General features: G+C 34.1%; 1 protein-coding gene across 1 annotated transcript in view; it reads left to right on the plus strand.

The window, feature by feature from the left end:
• The first annotated feature begins 1,291 nt into the window (after positions 1–1,291).
• Positions 1,292–18,430, plus strand: part of LOC121331271 (nuclear receptor subfamily 5 group A member 2) — a 48,031-nt gene continuing 30,892 nt past the window's right edge. The window contains exons 1-4 of the mRNA XM_041278549.1: positions 1,292–1,899; positions 6,004–6,122; positions 6,846–6,987; positions 9,810–10,456. Of these exons, the coding sequence (XP_041134483.1) occupies positions 1,818–1,899; positions 6,004–6,122; positions 6,846–6,987; positions 9,810–10,456 (990 nt within the window). The 5' untranslated portion in view covers positions 1,292–1,817. The remainder of the gene's footprint in view (positions 1,900–6,003; positions 6,123–6,845; positions 6,988–9,809; positions 10,457–18,430) is intronic.

An 18,430-nucleotide genomic window follows, 5' to 3' on the forward strand; every position in this document is an offset into this window, starting at 1 on the left:
TTCGGATAGAAAGTGACCCGGCTGACTATGCATTACCTGAGGTTATATACTAAGGCCTACATCTGTGCCCCAAAGTAATGATATCCTCCAATCTTTTCAATACCGAATTCTCTTATTATAGTAGCCTATCAGCACTTAAAAAATGTGGATGTCTATACACACTAGTTCTTAATAATTGTATATAGTATCTTAATTTAAACGCGAGATAGGAATGTGTAAACGCATTAACTCCTTTTAGTTTGCAGCCTTAATGTATTAGTAGTTCTAAACAATAAAATAAATCAAGATGTTTTTTTGTTTTTTTTAAGTTGCTTTAACAATTTATTTCAAATCTTTTTAAAATAAAAACTACAGGTGTTGATAATAATGTTCATATTTAGTGCATTTTTTATATTAATAGTAACATAACATTTTGAATGACAAAATGATCCATTAAGAAGATACATTTAGATGGATCAATATGTGAAATACATATTACTACACCTGTCACTCAAACATTTTATGGTCTTCACATGTTTATAAAAAAACACACGCATAGGGCTAATGATAGCCATAATAATGGTCCCTACCTGACCACCTGCATTTGCTGTAAAATGATCTTACTAAATGTTAAGGTGCCCTTTGCAACATATTAGGGAATATAAGGGAAACGTCTTTAAAATGTTGGCTGATTTATTATTATTATTATTATTATTATTATTATTATTATTATTATTATTATTATTATTATTGCTGTTGCCGTTGTTTTGCAATGCCGAACCTCTTCATTAAAATTATGCATTAATGAATATGACTTCAGATAGAATACTAGTGCAGTGTTTATTTCTATGCACTTGACAAAGTTACAGCTCCCTGATCCGATATCTTATGGGTGCCCTCATTGTTGCAACAAATGCAGCAAACCGTTTAGATTTACATGCACGTTTAAACTAAAGTGTTAGCCTAAAAAAGAGGAAAATGTTACTATAGGGTCTAGGCTAACCGTTTACTATAGCAATAGGGTGACAAACAAGCATAGGACCGTTTAAGCAAATACTGGAAATTATTTCCCTTTAAATTGAAATGTTGCCTCTGCAATATATAGCTTAATTGTGATGCTTCGGTAATTATGAAGACAATAATGACATATCTTCGAGAACTGATGTTGTCCTACTCGGCCTATGATTGGCAAAGGAGAAGGTGATGTCAGACCCCCTGAGGAAGCCTGATTGGTGGGGGCTTTGTAGGCGATGAGTAAACAATGCAGGAAGGAAAGGTTTGAAATTCACAACTCAACACATCACAGATAGAACACGCTAGACACAACACTGAGGAGGAGACTGAATTCCTTAACCCTGAAATGCCTGACACTTTAATCCAACACATAGACCACTGTCAGAAACATCGAGGGGGCACCGGGTGATCAGTAGCTAGCTTTTGAAACATCAGCTTAATCTTTTAGATGACAGTTTTCTCAAGTTTCAGGTGCAGTGTACAGAATTACTTTCCACTGCTTCCCTAAACACTGACCTCTCAGTTTGTCATCATACGTACTACGTGAATAGAAATCCAGGTTCGCAGCGTATCTGTTATGTTTTTTTTTTTTTTTTTTAGGTTGTAGCCTATACCAGCCAGTTTGCGAGATGACCTCTTCTTCTTTCTTCTGTTAGAAACAGAAAATAACCACATATCGTTAAAATTACTTCCACCGACTGTAATTTGAGGCATAAAGTGGATTTTCAACGTGTTGCTGTATAGTGAGACTTTGTGGTGTCCTTCCATGTCCAGGCGGTCTGCCGGCTGGAGCCGAGCCCTCAGTTCCGCCGCGCAGCGCTGTCATGCTGCCTAAAGTCGAGACAGAATCTCTGGGACTCGGTCGATCGCATGGGGAACACTGTCACATGCCAGATAACATGCAAGGTAAGGAAAACGCAGTTTCTTTTTCGTGATCAGTTGTGGTAACGCGTTGGGAAGGTGTGACAAATCAACGCGTAACTCCGTCAATAACTCGGTGAAGATATGATACAGAGCAGTGGGGAGCGTTTATATGATTGGATGTTTGCGATAACTCATTAGTCTAGTTTATATACTAGTTTATTAGTTTTATATATATATATATATATATATATATATATATATATATATATAATATATATATATATATATATATAATATATATCGGGTGTTTGTATAATAAGTTTCTTATAAATAAATAAATAAACCATAATTTGGATATCCATAGTATTACTCATTGAGATTTGATTGCTGTAGTCATCGTTGCATGTTCAGTCACGACGCAATAATGCCAAGCAGCGCATGTATGATATGATCATCTATCTGACGGGGGAAAAAGTTTCTTTGCACATACTACTATAACCACTCGCACGTCTGTGAGTGGAACCAGTTTGCAATGGTTATTATATTTTGTAAATAAAGGAAATGGGTATAGCCTATGTCGGTTTTTATGATGTTAGGAACCTGCAATGTAAAATATCTTTAATGGAACGGGAGTCTTAAGCATGCAAGTTAGCATGAAACTATTACGTTTCACACTGAATTAAATGCTTTATGCTTTACGGTTTCTTTCATTTCATTGCTTGGGAACAAAACTGCGACCGTAAGCCTATTTTAGGGTCATATTTTAACACACTGAACGTTATTCATTATGCAATATATGTGCAATATTTACAGTAAGTGACCTTTTAATAATATTTGATTTAATCTTCGAAATGTAACATTTCCCGTATATGCAACATTGATTTGAGATAATGCGTTTTACAGTCTGCAGTAAAATACAGAATATGAGTAAACATTTAACCTGTTGCTCTATTTAAGGGGGGGAAACATAAGTGTTGTATGGTGCTAAAAAATTTTTAAAAATCCTTGCGAAATAAACTATGCTATTGCAATAATAATAAGGCTAAAGGAAAAAGAACAGTGATCTGCTGAGTGCAGTCTAGGAAAACATTTCAAAATGAGAATTGTTTTGCATCACTATATGGGATTATATATATATATATGCTTAATATATATATATATAGATATCTAAGTATATATATATATATATATTATATATAATTTTGAAGGCATCAAGTTCTTATTTTTTAATGAATAAAAATTAGTGCGTAAACAATTGGTGTTTGGAGTTTGTTGGCAAATACCTTCTGCAGACTACTTTTTGATAGTTTTGATTGTGCATGTTACCATTGAAAACTGTTACTTCTTGATGTTTTCATGCTGGCTGCTTGTTACAGTAACGGTCATTTTAAAATATGCTATGAATTAAAAAGTGCCCCCATTGTTCCATCTACAAATTTTAAATAACATAATCGTATTGTAACGCGAAATCAGACATATATTATTTTATAAAATAAATTAACAATAATTAAATGCAGGGCTTCTAAAAGTTTATATACACACACACACACACACACACACACACACACACACACACACACACACACACACACACACATACTTGGTTCGCTTACATTAATTGTGTTAACTTTGGTTAGTTTTCAAAAAAAAAAATCTACGAAGTAAAACTATCGGTCAGTATATTTTAAAATAAATACAAAGCCATTTCATTTGAAACAGCAAACTATTTGTTGTGTTTGACTTCGTTTGTGCCACTTAGCAACTTACAGCTGCAAATGCAGAGAAAAAAAAAACACTTAAATATCTCTCATTATCTGGTCAGATGTCCAGCTAGATTCGTTTCTTCCAGGATTGCAGTGGTATAATCAAAATGGAAATATTTTTACGCCAAAAGCATGTTGGAATATACAGACTCAGTAATAACATGTTGAATTATTTTAATTCTGGAGCTTGAATAGGAATGAGCTATGAATATAATTGCTTATTGTGGCTTCAAGCAGGCGTTTTGCTTAATTTTATTCAGACGTAGTGACGGATATCCATACTTGAGTGAGTTTAAGTGTTTCAACATTGTTCGAGTAGGCAATAGGCTAGACAGAATATTATATAAATTGCACATATAAATCACATCATATAACAAACAGAAGATTCCATTATATGCTTGTAAAAATGACTTTGTAATGCCTTTATGTTCAGAGCGCAACTTATTGGTTCACTTTTGTGTTCTGTGCGCTTTGTGTTTTGAAAAGAAACGTGACGTGTTTTACCTTATATGGGTAAAGCGTTTTATTTTGGTGGATTTACTGTTGGTGTTTTTGAATTGGAAAGGCGGGATCTGCAGTAATGAAATACCCTCTACTGTTAATGGCAAACAGGGCGCATAAGGAGCTATAATTCTTTGATACACCAATTGTCTGGTTGCAACAATTGTCTTAGAAGAGTGAATTGAGGTAAGATTGCATACATTTTGGTAAAAGTTTCATATGATCTGATATTACAAATCAGTTGTCAAAACGTATAATGAAATCTGTTTTAACATCTTTTCGAAACAAAAGTTACACAGTTTCTGCTTCTTGATAACTAATACAAACCGACAGGTAATTTTTCCTGATAACAATGCTATTCCATTATATATATATATATATATATATATATATATATATATATATATATATATATATATATATATATATATATATATATATATATATTATATATTATATTATTATTATATTTATTATTATTATTATTATTGTTATCATCACCATCAAAAAACGGTTTTATTCCAGTAAAATCGACGTTGCTCACCTCGTGGGTTTTATCTGATGGTTGCTATAATGCTCAAATGCAGATAGACATTTGTGACGTGGCTTTTTCTTTTACTAGTTAGACAACTGTTTATAAAACATTTAAACAGTAACTACATTTTAATTAAATTAAGAAACCTACCTGGAATGCATGGTACTGTTTTTAACTTAAGTTTTCGATTTGAAATACAGATACAGCGTTGTGTAAAATCATTTCCAAAAGTGATCCGTTAGTACTGTATAGTGGAAATGGTAAATTAAAACAAACCTTTTTTTTTTGTTTGTTTATTTTTAATATTAATGTAGACTAATTTTTCTGTCTTTCTTTTTTTAAGTAAATAGTGGAACTCAAAATGACGGTAGGCACTTAATTAATATAACCGGTATATACATTCCGCATTTTATTTCTGGTTTCAGAGTAGTCGCAAATATATATTATATATAGATATCATATATATCATATAGATATATATATTTATAGAATATATATATATATATATATATATATATATATATATATATATATATATATATATATATATATATAATATACATATATAACTATCTATATATATTATATAATAATATTATATAATATATAATATATATATATATATATATAATATATATATATATATATCTATAATCCTATATATATATAATATTAGTGTAATACTTATATATATATATATAAATTATATATATTTTCTAATATATTATTTGCCGTTTACCCTAAATACGGCACTCAGTCTTCATAAGACAGACCTTGTTTTTGAGAAAAGAAAACAACAATTTGAACTGAATTTGCCTCACAGTGAGTTCAGTGTGTATGTGGTGTGTGTGTGTGTGTGTGTGTGTGTGTGTGTGTGTGTTGTGTAAAAGTGTGTGTGTGTGTGTGTGTGTGTGTGTGTGTGTGTGTGTGTGTGTGTGTGTGTGTGTGTGTGTGTGTGTGTGTGTGTAATACAGTAGATATGTAAAATAACCTTTTGGATAATACTATAGGAATATTCTGTTATTCATAAATTCCCTTTTTTGTACTTCAAAGCCACTTAAAAATAAAACGTGTATTTTTCTGTAACTGTGTCTATATAGAATTGATCTCTCTCTGCCAGGTTCTCCCTAATCTTATTTATTTTATTTTTTTGGGGTGAATTCTATAATTCCATTGTTTTTTTGTTTTTTTTGGGGGGGAGAAAAAATGTCATGTTATTGCCCTCTAGACAGCATCTTTTAACACCCTGTCAACATGCCTTCATTGGACTTCAGTAGATTGAAAGTGTGGAATGTCTCATTTAAATTGATAAACCTCATGTAGTAATGTTTCATTTGTGCTTTGCAGCCCCTCAATTTAAAATGATGGACTACTCCTACAGTGAAGACCTAGAGGAGCTGTGTCCTGTTTGTGGAGATAAGGTGTCTGGCTATCACTATGGGCTTCTTACTTGTGAAAGTTGCAAGGTTTGACTTGTTTTTTAACCACATTTATTGTTTTTTAATATATGGTCAGTCTAATCGACAAGACAAGCTGCCATTCCTTTTATAAATACAATGTAAACATTACAATCTGACCAACAAAATGCTAGATATTACAACAAGTACATGGGTGTAGTTGCTCTGAAAAAGTAAAAATGCCTTTTCGTCAGGACTAGAAGACTGCTATCACCAGGCAGAAACATTTCTAAGTAGCGAACAGGACCACTTTCCTTTAACAGAAATCTGAACAGTATTCCACTCGGTTAGAAATAGTTCCATCTTTCATTGGAACTGTTCTTTTCCAGATGTAGAGTGAGGAGGAGATGCAGTGGAAACACGCACATTGTGTTCCGCGTGTATCCCCATGTAAACTGGCTACATTGTAAATGTAAAAACCTGTCATCTCACTGTTGTTTAAGATGTCATCACTATCATCAGGATCTTTATTTTAGAATTACCGAATCCTTACTTGCCAACACAGGCAGGAAAATAAATCGGATTTTGGTCAAAACTAGGGAGGGGGTGGTCTATATCACTTTTTTTTAAGTTAATACCAATTTATTAAATATGTGTGAGATTATATTGAAATAAAATGGGGCGGGAGAGATTATTATTATTATTTATTATTATTATTATTATTATTATTATTATTATTATTATTATTATTATTATTTTTCAAAGCAGCAAAAACTATTCCCTTTTCTACAGGGTTTCTTCAAACGCACAGTTCAGAATAATAAAAGGTACACATGCATTGAAAACCAGAGCTGTGAGATTGACAAAACACAAAGGAAACGTTGTCCATACTGTCGCTTTCAGAAATGTCTAACTGTTGGAATGAAGCTGGAAGGTAAGGATGGTTTTTCATTAAAGCAATTGCTTTTTGTGCTTCTGGCTCTGTCCCCCATAAGGAGAAATGATATGGGTATGACACATAAGACAAATAAATAGTCATAGAAAAATACAATTCCTTTCAACTGGAATTCTAAAAATGAAAATGTTTTGCTTATTTATTAACTTGATATGCACTTTTTATTGACTTTGACTCAGCCCTGAACGCATGGTGGTTTATTAATCTAATAGGTAATTGTCACTTGCTGCAGGGAAGCCTCATTAAAATTTCACTGGCTGTCATGTCTTGGACTTTTATTTTTTTGATTTGTTATCATACGTTAGCAACAGGACACCAAAAGCTCTGGACTAGTTAGTCTAACAGTTGTTTTTGTTTGTTTGTTTGTTTGTTTGTTTTTATCACTGTTACTCTAGTCTGCAGCACGTGTGTAGAAAACATATTTTTACTGTTATTTAAGTAAGCTATGTTAAATCTTAATAAATTGAGGTGTACAAATTAAAGCTCCAAATTCAGCCTGCACAGCAATATAAATCTCTCAAAGTACTGCTGCTTCTTAGTATTTTCATTTAGATGAAACAATCTTTAAGGAGCATTCAATGTTTGAATTTTTAAATGGGCACATATAATACTATAATGTGCACTGAAACAATCATTACAACAATAACTGTAAATAATTCTGGTTCAATAAAATAAAATAAAAAAGAACCTTAAACGTTCACGTTTTTATCACTTATGGTGTGCAGAATAACTACTCACTCACAGAGTAAATATATAGGGCATGTGAGCATATGTATTGCAACAATAGCCAATCATTGTTCGCCTTATAGAACCTATTATTTGTGATGGGTTGAAACACATAGAACAATTGCCTGTTTCTAATAGGCAGATAGGAAATGTTAATGCAATGTGTAACTGGTCATACTATCTGTAAATGTACCCCTTCACAGACAAAACTGAAACAGTGAAAATTCCAACAATATTATAAACAGAGATACCGTATGGAGACAGCTATCTACGATTGTGTCTCTGAAAAAAAGGGGTTTCAGCTAAAAAAAACATTTTACTGTAGCTGTATAGATATGTCTTACTCTGTTAATTGACACATCTTTTAATCTGTTAAAGAAACACATAGTTACAAAGCATTTTTTTTTTAATTTGTAATGTGGAAAGTTTAAATTGGCAATAAGGTTGAGTCTGTGGTATCTGTGTTTTTCACTTAATATAAAAGGATGTTGAGCTGAAGATGTTGTGTGTTGAAAATATTTTACTCCAAAATATTATTTTCTTCTTTGTTTTAAGTATACTCTGCATCAAGGTTAATTGCAATATTTGTTTATGCGATAAGCTGGTGTCTTCCACAATGAAAGTTTGTGTTGTATTAATAACATCGTCTACCAAACTGTTATTGTACATAATATTTCTATATCAGATAAGATCATTTCAATTGCATGGAAATAAGTGCATCATATTTCAGTTAAATTAATTTAGTATGTTCTGTTCATTGTATTATATATGGATAACACATTCTATATGATGTGTGTAGTTTACTTAGATAGCAGTATTCTCCATGTTGACCCAAGGTGGCTCAGTCATGTGCATTTCAAGTAACATTTAGCCTTAGTATACATTTCCACACTTGCTTCATAGGGAAATATTGCATAATACATGCATATAATGTTATGCACATGCATATTTGAATGTATTCTATAGGTGCAATATATTACATGACTCATTTTTATTAACAATCCATAGTCATGGAAACCATAAATATGCTATGTTAATATAGGACCACTTACTTAAGTGTTAATTTTTATTCAGTGTGCCAGTTTTATGAGTTGAGAAGATTTCATGGTAAAGATGTATTTGGAAAAAGAGGTGCAAACAGGGAGATATATGAAAAACAGGATCATTTTTCATTTTTGGCTGCAGACAAATCTGTATGTCATGCATGTCAATAACCCTGTTTAATTAGACAAAAAAATAAATAAACAAAACCAAAACATGCATTCATGATCTGGCTCACATGGTCAGATTTAATTGTGTTTTCCCAGAAGGGCTAACTATTAGTTTTCAGCCCATGAATTACCTTGCTGGCTGGAATCATTAATAGTTAAAGTCCTTACAATAATGTATAATGGATACACAGGGCTCTTGTGATACATTTTTAATGCTACTCTAATCCCTAAGATAAAAAGCTCAACTTAACCTCCAGCAGAACGCTCAGCAGTCTACATGTCACAGAGCTGTCAAAGGTTCCTGTTTTTGTGTAGTCACCATTAGAAGGACTCAGTGAGCATTTCTTGTTGGCCCCTTAGATCTACGCGGTGGTGACAGGCACTGCTGTGACAGAGACCATTAAAATTACTCCCAAGGCTGCCGTTTTGCTGGATTTGTTTTAATTATTTTTAATTCCAAAGATATTAGAAGCCATAACAGTATCACTGGGCAGTCGAATCAGTCCTCTTTTTCACATGGATGGGAAATGGTGTGCTGTAACTTCTCCTTCCATGAGCCAAGCATTTGCACGAATTTATATACACCACTTCCAGCATAAAAGATAAATAATTAAGCATGAATAATTAACATGCACCCCCAACACAGAAAAATCAAAACATAATCTCTCTGACCGACTCTGCTTTTTGCTTATCGTTTACCAGCCTTACTTTAAAAATACATGAAATACTGTATTTTTTTTTAATTATTACAAATTCTGTTACTCTTTTTGATCAGATTTGCACAAACCTTTTTTTGTTGGCATATGTTTAGATTCCAAGCATTTTTTTGTTTTTTTGTTTTTTTGCTTTTTTTTTTTCTGACAGCGGTGCGGGCTGATCGCATGCGAGGAGGTCGAAACAAGTTTGGTCCAATGTACAAGCGAGACAGGGCGCTGAAGCAGCAGAAGAAAGCCCTAATCAGAGCGAATGGACTTAAAATCGAAGCCATGTCTCATGTGATGCAGACTGTGCCAACAGACCTGACGATATCTTCGGCTATCCAGAACATTCACTCTGCATCCAAGGGCCTACCTCTAAGCCACACTGCCTTGCCCCCAACAGACTATGATCGAAGCCCCTTTGTGACATCTCCGATTAGCATGGCAATGCCGCCACATGCAAGTCTCCAAAGTTACCAGGCTTACAGTCACTTTCAGAGTCGCACCATCAAATCTGAGTACCCAGACCCTTACACTAGCTCCCCTGAGTCTCTCATGGGCTACTCTTACATGGATACATTTCAGACTAGCTCCCCACCTAGTTTCCCACATCTCATAGTGGAACTTTTGAAATGTGAGCCAGATGAGCCCCAAGTCCAGGCTAAGATCCTTGCTTACCTGCAGCATGAACAGGCCAGCAGGGGCAAGCACGAGAAGCTCAACACCTTTGGCCTTATGTGTAAAATGGCTGACCAGACCTTGTTTTCCATTGTTGAATGGGCCAGGAGCAGCATCTTCTTCAGAGAGCTCAAGGTACGTGCTTGTTAAAAGCTTTTTTGAAAGAAACATTTTACCGTAATGTGGCAACCTATTTTAGTAATATCTAGAAGAGGAAATTATGTACAGCTGTGTGCATAGGCAGCTTTGCAGAAAAAGAGAACCCTAAAATTGCTTTCAACCTTCAATGACACTGAGTTTAGTATTTTTTAATAGTTCTGTTTTCTAACTTTCTAATCAGATCCGTAACTGCTGTTGTATAGAGTCTCTGTGGATTTAGTTTGACACTGCTAAGCTCTGGGGTGTGTGAAAGGATGACATCACTGGCAAGCTGTTTCTAATAAGGAAGAGACTCAGACACACCAGAGAGCTGCAGGTTTAAACGCACTTCTCTGCAATTTCATTCCAAATAATAAAACAACAAACAAAACATAGGAACAAAATAAACAGGCACAGTGGCCAAAATAGACAGACTAACAAACACAGAACAAACAAGTATGGTGCCGGTATAAAACCAACACGGGTTGCAATTGTTTTGTATTATTTTCTTTATCTCATGACTCACGTCTCTCGTTCCGCCTCTGAACACACTCAACCGCTTTGTCATCCATGATTACCCTATTTATATGCCTGTGGCCAGCCACATTGCCAGCCACATTGCCACGTGGTTTTGCAAGGAGGATTTTAACTGCCTCCCTGTCACCTACTATTCCACACACACACAAACACACATCCCATGCTCACATACTATTATACATTTTAACTCACCTGTGATACATAACCTAAACTGTACAAAATAAACCAAAGTACACCCAGGGGTGGGGTGACCCCGTCACAGAGGGCCATATCATAAAACTTATTATAATACTTGTGATAGTGTCCAATGTCATCAGTGTTTACCAGTACATGTATTTCAATTATCTCTTTGTCAGCATTTATCTTTACTAATCTACCATATGAAGTTTGTATTTCTTGGCATGGTTACAAGTCAGCTCTCGTTTGAAGAAAATTTGCCTTGCAGGCCTTATTTTTTTCTCTAAATTTCACTGCTGTTTTGTATCATACTAGGATATCGGTCATTGAAATGTACAGACAATGTGTTGGAAGCTTGCCCTGCAGCATCAAGCACCTCATCACAAAAGTGATCCTAGAGGTGCTGGAAACATATTACAGTATTTAGGACAACTAATTAAATTCAAGTGGGTTACTAGAAAGGAGTGCATTATCAAATCGGAAATGTAACCAAAAGATATGGTGAAAGCAAGATAATTGTAGTTGTTTAAGACAAGCAGACAGACTCTTTACTAAATGGCTTACAGGCGTGGAGAAGATTTTAGTTTGGGTTTAAAACTGCTAAACTGCAAGAAAAAAACAGTATTTCGAACAATCAGATTTCTTTCATTCAAATAATGTAATGACTTTTGACGTCATAAGACAACAACAAAAATGGCCCAATAGTATCCAGAAAAATTGGTATTTTGTGATTTTTTTTTTGTGTGTGTGTTTTGCTTTCGTTTTGTTTTTTGCTGGATTTTTTTGACGAAGTGTAAAAATTACCCTAAAAAGCTCAACCAAAGAAATGATTGGTAGAGCAAATCACTTTTAGCTTCACCGAATTTTCAGAATGTGTTTCTACAGTATGTCAAAGATATGCTTAATGGATAATCTCATGTTGATGACTTCATGTTTGTTATGAATGTCAGCTTACCAAAAAGAAAGATGATTTTTTAATTTTACTATGCCTAATATTTGCATTTAACTCTGGGTAAATTGGTATGGTATGGTTTTATTATTGTAAATGTGCAGTTAACATAAAAGACCTTACCTATTATATTTCAATATACATTAAAAAAGATGCGGGGGAGGGTGGGGATTGATGGCCCCCATTGTGCTAAACAGGAGAAATATTTATTATATATCATATTCATAGGCTAGTACAACAGATTTGAATGAGTTCTGATTTATTAATATAGTAACTGGCAAGGTTGTATCACATAGTACTCAACGTTTTGTCATTTCCTGTATGCACAGGGTTCCCACTAATAACAAACAGAAGGACGGTTATTTTATAGCACCATTCAGATATGGAGATTTCAGGGGTAGCAGAAAGTGAAGTATTTTTGTCTTATTAATGTGGAAGAAATCTGTCCAGGTATTATTTTTTCATTTGTTGTTGACAGCTGCTGTATGCTATTCTCAGCCTACAGTAAAAAAAGTTTCTCTATAATTACTAAACGGACATATTAACAAAATGGCACCTTGTCTATTATTGTTTTGAGTATTTTTGTTACACTTATGAAGGATGCTAAGTAACAACAATTGGATTGATTGAGTGTTTTATCATTAAGAACTACTTACCATTATGTGATTCTTGATTGCTTGTGCTAGTATACGAAGCTCAGTCCCACTCCAACTAGTAAATAATAAAGCATGATTATATCGCAATAGTGAGCTAGGGTTGCAATGTATTTATTTCTAAAAGCACTTCACTGTGAAGCCCTACTGCATTTATATGTGTATTAATGTTTTTTTTGTTGTTGTTGTTGTTGTTCTGATCATGAAATATTATTTTAAAAATATGAATAATCTTTGAACAACCACGAATTCCTGTGTCTGTTTTTGTTTGCAAGCTAACCAGCACATAGCTATATAAAACAATGTTCAGATGACAGTGTAATTGGAGACACTTGCTTATTAAATGCACTGCATCATTTTTAAAAACATGGGTCTAAAGATAATAAGTGCTTCCACATCCATTATTAAACTGTTCATAGAAAATCAATGAGATAAGGCAGTGGCAATTGGTGACAGACTGGAGTATAAGGGTTTAATAAATAAATTGGAACAGCATTGGGCGAATCCACTAAAATAAATAGGACTTCAAATAATGCAGTATTGGCTAGGAACCTACACATTTGCAACCAAAATAGTTCGCCTTTGATAACAATACAGAAACAACCTGAAAATTTGAAACTGATGACAGCTTGTCCATTGAAAAATGGGCATCATTGAAAAGGTTAGTTGTGTGTTATATCATCAGAGAGTCTTAGATACTGAATACGGCCATTCAGCAGATACAGTTTTGAGAAAGGGATAGAAGTTTAATGGATCACCAAGAACCAAGGGCTTGAGTATCTGGGGACCACTTGTGCAAGCCAAGAACACTCATTTAAATGTACAATTTTAATAGCCATTAATGCAGTGACCAGCTAAATCAAGTGGTTGTAATCAGGATTAAGATTTCATTTGAGATTATTTTACAAAATAACAGTTTTCATTTAATTAAAGTTAAAATGCGTGCTTTGTTCGATAACTTCAACACCGATGAGCTGTCATCATTCCATACCTGAGATGAAACTTACAGAAAATGTCAATGTTACATTATACAAGCTTTAGTCCAATTCTGAAAGATATGTTTTTTTCTGTGAGGGCACATAAGTCATGGTTAAGCATTGAGCGACAGAGGCATACTGTACAAATACAAGACAGTTTTGGGTTCATAATAAATAAATACTATGTTTAAAGCATACTGTATACTGCATATCAAATGCTTACTGAGGTCACATCTATGGAGAAACTGCCACGGGACTTTGTTTGTAACTAAACTAAAACCTGGATCAAGCACTCCTGCGTGTAATGAAGAAATGAGGTTAGGTTAGTATAAACACAGGAAATATAAGTGAATAAAGAGTGTTGAGCTGCTAAGCAACTAAATACATACAATGCTATTCCGCTATTGTTAGCTGTGTATGAACAAAAGGATTTTGCTGCAAATAGAAATGGGAGAAAAAAGCATCTGGCAAAATGTTTAAAGATTTTATTTCCATCAGTTCAGACTAGTTATAGAAGTCATAAATATGCTGGTATTATGGGATCTGTAAAGAGGATTCCCTATTGTTTTCCATGGAATATAATGCAAAGAAGTGTAAAGTGGCATACTGCTTTAAAAGATGCTTTCTAAAAAAACATTCCTTTCTTTTGGGTAAGGGACTATAAATGTGTAATCGGTATTTGTTCTGTGTATTTTAATATAATTGAAGTGTTTGTTTCTTGGGATGTATTGGCTGAGTTTATGCTTTGTCAGTATCATTTAAAAAAAAAATAAACATGGACCATTCTCAGATTCAAAAACACTGATCTTTTTTCTGTGAAAAGACTATACTGTATATATTTTCTTTTGCCTTCCAAAATAATAGTATTTTTAAATTGAAGGCCTACTATGAAAATACATTTAAAAAAAATTATGAACATATTTATTTTAAGCAAGAAGCAAAGCAAAGTGTTTAAATATTCAATAAACATATGCAGGATTTCAAATTTAAATTACATTTTTTAAATTATTTGTATACCAGAAATTACATTAACTTTGAGAGTAATTATCTATTTTGAATATCTCGACAAGCAGTGTCCAAAGTTTTACTAAAACTCCTAGTTGCCTTTACCAGTTCTTTGAAAATAATGCCATCGTCTGCAGTGCACAGCGTGGGAGTCGGAAACAGATGTTCAAAGGACAATACCATTTGTTGTCACTGTCAATACGGTGTGGCACTTTTCCCATCTGTAATTGTTCACAGATTGAAAATAATGCAGGGAGTGATTCATGCCCAGAGAGAGATCACCTCAGCACTGTGGCAATGGCTGATTGTTTACAAGATAGGATGTAGAAGCCAAGGTTTTCCTCAGCCATTTCACACAATAGACATCTAGACCAAGCCTATATTGTGTACCAAATATATATTGTAATTATGTAATAGCATGTTTGTATACTTTGTTTTTTTAACACAATACATTGTGTATTAGTGATTTGTTATACAGGTATTATTTGAAATGGGCAGAATGAGCATACATAATATTTCAAATGCAATTGTTTGTATTGATTTATTTTTTTTACTTTGAACCCTATTTTTTCTGTAGCTTGCTTTTTTCATTGAAATATATATTTTTTGTATCGACTGTCCACCTACAGATTGGCGTAACTGTTTATTAAAAAAAAAAAAAGAAATAGCTCGCTTATACTCAGTCCTGAGTGCTCATCCGTGCAGTCATGCAAGACTTTGACAATTGATGTACAGCTATAATATTTATTATCACCATTTTATAACTGTTGGGAGACAGTTTTGAATTATAAAAAAGAGTAGTCTGAAATGACAATACCAGACTAGCCATTAAGTCAGGAGGACTGTATTAGGCCTTGTTTCTGGGCCTGCACCCAGCAGAGAGGCAGAGTGTTATGGAAAAAACAGCTGCAGGAAAAACTAGCAATGTATTAATGGCCTTAGAGGATTTTGAGGTAGCAGTGGTTAGACTTAAACCTCTTATCTCGCAGTGTGCCCAATAAAACTGTAGCATATGTAACATGCCATGGTCAAGAACACAATAAAAATGGGATTTTCCTTAAAAAACTGCACTTTTTTTTGCTGCATATTTTGGTGATACTTTGGCAGTAGATTTACAATGGTCTAGGAATAAAACAGCAATTTATATTTAGTATATCACAGTAGACAATGTTATAATAGTAAAATGAAGTTCATTCATTTTATATATATATATATATATATATATATATATATATATATATATATATATATATATATATATATATATAAAGTTTATTTCTTTGTAGTAGACTATTATAACTAAAACTGTACTTTTTTTTTCTTTTCTTTTTTTTTTTTTAAGTCTGTTAGTATAATATATCTGAAGCATTTTGTTTTAAATCCAATGTATGATTTTGTCATTTTAATGTACTAGTACCTTTACTGTGTTAATTTGATTCCAGAGCAGGTCAGTTATTCTATATTCATTCAAGAGGCCATATAAATTAACGGAAATTAATAAGGTGTTTTAGGTCTGATTTCTGTACTTCTAGAAAATATACATTCAGTGTTGTCAGTGAGGTCACCCGGCACACTTCTGACAAACTGCCTGTGTGAGTCACTGTGCCTTTGGCAGAGATTTGTAACCATGTCCCTGGTCCATTGCATTTGAATTATTCTACAGGCTCTCTGCTTTACATTAACACCAGGAAAGAAGATGAACAGTGGAAGGGAGCAGCATCAAGGGCAGGGGCTCTTCATGAAGGACAAGGGGAAACAGGTGGAAGGTTAATAGCTCTGGAGCGCATCCACCAGACGCTCAGGTTTGATATATGGGCTTCGGGCGTACTGCGGGCACAGGCTTCCAGAGATATATTATTTCATTTGAGGAGCAGCATTCTAGTCCCCGCATTTGTCCAGATGCCCCCCCCCCCGGCCTCTACAATTGGAGATGGCGTGTGAGTTTTTGTAAGGCCTGCTCCCTTGCATATTTTGTTCTGTTGAGCTGTCTTTAACCTCTCACATATGCAGCCTCAGCAGTGGGCTTTGGACAGGCCTCTTGGCAGGCTGCTCGATTGTTTCGGTGTTGCTATTTCAGTGGTAACAATATCTGTTTGATCAGGAGGTGGCATAGCAGGAGTGAGGTTCAGGAGGCCTCTGTTCATTCATAAATAATTTGGTAATGTGTGTTTCTGTCACAAAGGGTGGAAAGGGTTCTGTATTTCAGGATGTTATGTTCTTTAAAAAAAAAAAAACGCTAACTGAGCATGTTTGTATTCCTAGTAACAGAATTCCTGTTATTTAACTAAATACATTCATTTAAAGAGGACTGAGACTACTCGATTCATAGTGTTATTTGAGATAGCCCTTTTGCAGCACTTTTGAAGGGGGAAAAGTTACGTAGATTGAATTAGGGTGGCCAGTCAACCCCTCTCATAATATCAAGCGTGTTTAACTAACACAACAATGTAGACAACACAAAGTACCCATGCAGAACCCCACTAATGAAGTGAGGCTTTGACAGTAAAGAAGGGGCAGAGAGCCTTGCTCCGTGCCTCAGAGAATCAAAGGTTAGGAGGAAGGAAATGTATGCACTTGTTAAAAGGAAAGATTTAGGGGCTGAAATCCTACAGAGAGACATGAAGGAGTAGTGTTAGCAGGCAAGAGAGTCTGTTCATCCACTTGTTGCTTTGATGAGGGATAAAAGGCTGTCATGAACTACAAGTTCCTGGCGGAGAGCTGATAGACTCATCCTGGCAAAGAGACACGTATCCCAGTGTTCACAAGGGCTGTCCAGAGGGAATAAGCATTTTTACTGGTTCTGGAGAGCACAAGATCCTCTTGCAAACATTCACTCTTGAAGAGAGCTGTCTTTTCTTTTCTGATGCTCAATTCAAAGCCTTGCAGACAGTATTGATGCTACATTTATCAACAATCCCATTTTTACCGGAAACATTGCAAATGCGGTATTAAATAATGATTAGGGTCTGAAAGCCTTTTTATTGGCAGGTTATGCTGCTTGTTATAAAATGGCCTTAGAAAAGTGCCATTAATGGTGCCTTGAGTCTTGTGTAGCGGCAGTGTTTTAGTGCTCTTAGGTTTTTCTGAGAGCAGGAGTCAAAGGAAAAGGCAGAAAAACTTTGTAATCCATACATCTTCCATATACTTACATTAACAAGTTCCGAAACCTTTTTTAATCAATTGATTTAAGAAGTGTTTTAGTGTTTTAAAGCAGATTGTGACCTTTTTTTTAAAGGAAGTACAGATAAGGATTATTAATAATTATTAGTTTTGTATTTCTTTAAGGAGCTCTGATCAAGTTCTTTTTTTAAAAAAAGTGTTCATTTTATATTTATGAACAGTACACTTAAAGATTTCTTTGTAGAAATATTATTTTTTATTGCTGTTATTATTGCTATAAAATGCAAATATAAATAAGGATTGAATTAATAAACTGTCAGATCCAGTTGACTTAAACCTGTTTTTTTTTTTTTTTGTTGTTATAACTAAATGGGCAGTAGCTGTTTTGGCAGTGCTGTGTCCATTTCAGCAGTGTGCCAACTGAAGTTTCTTTTCTGTTAAACCACACATACATTAAGGTACTGTAGTCACTACACGGATCATCCATTGTTATGTAATTATCCCATTGAAAAGTCCAATTACACCAATTTCTACAGACTTAATTCTTTGTGTT

Source organism: Polyodon spathula, chromosome 18 (genome assembly GCF_017654505.1).
Source record: "Polyodon spathula isolate WHYD16114869_AA chromosome 18, ASM1765450v1, whole genome shotgun sequence".
Taxonomy (NCBI): Eukaryota; Metazoa; Chordata; class Actinopteri; order Acipenseriformes; family Polyodontidae; genus Polyodon; species Polyodon spathula.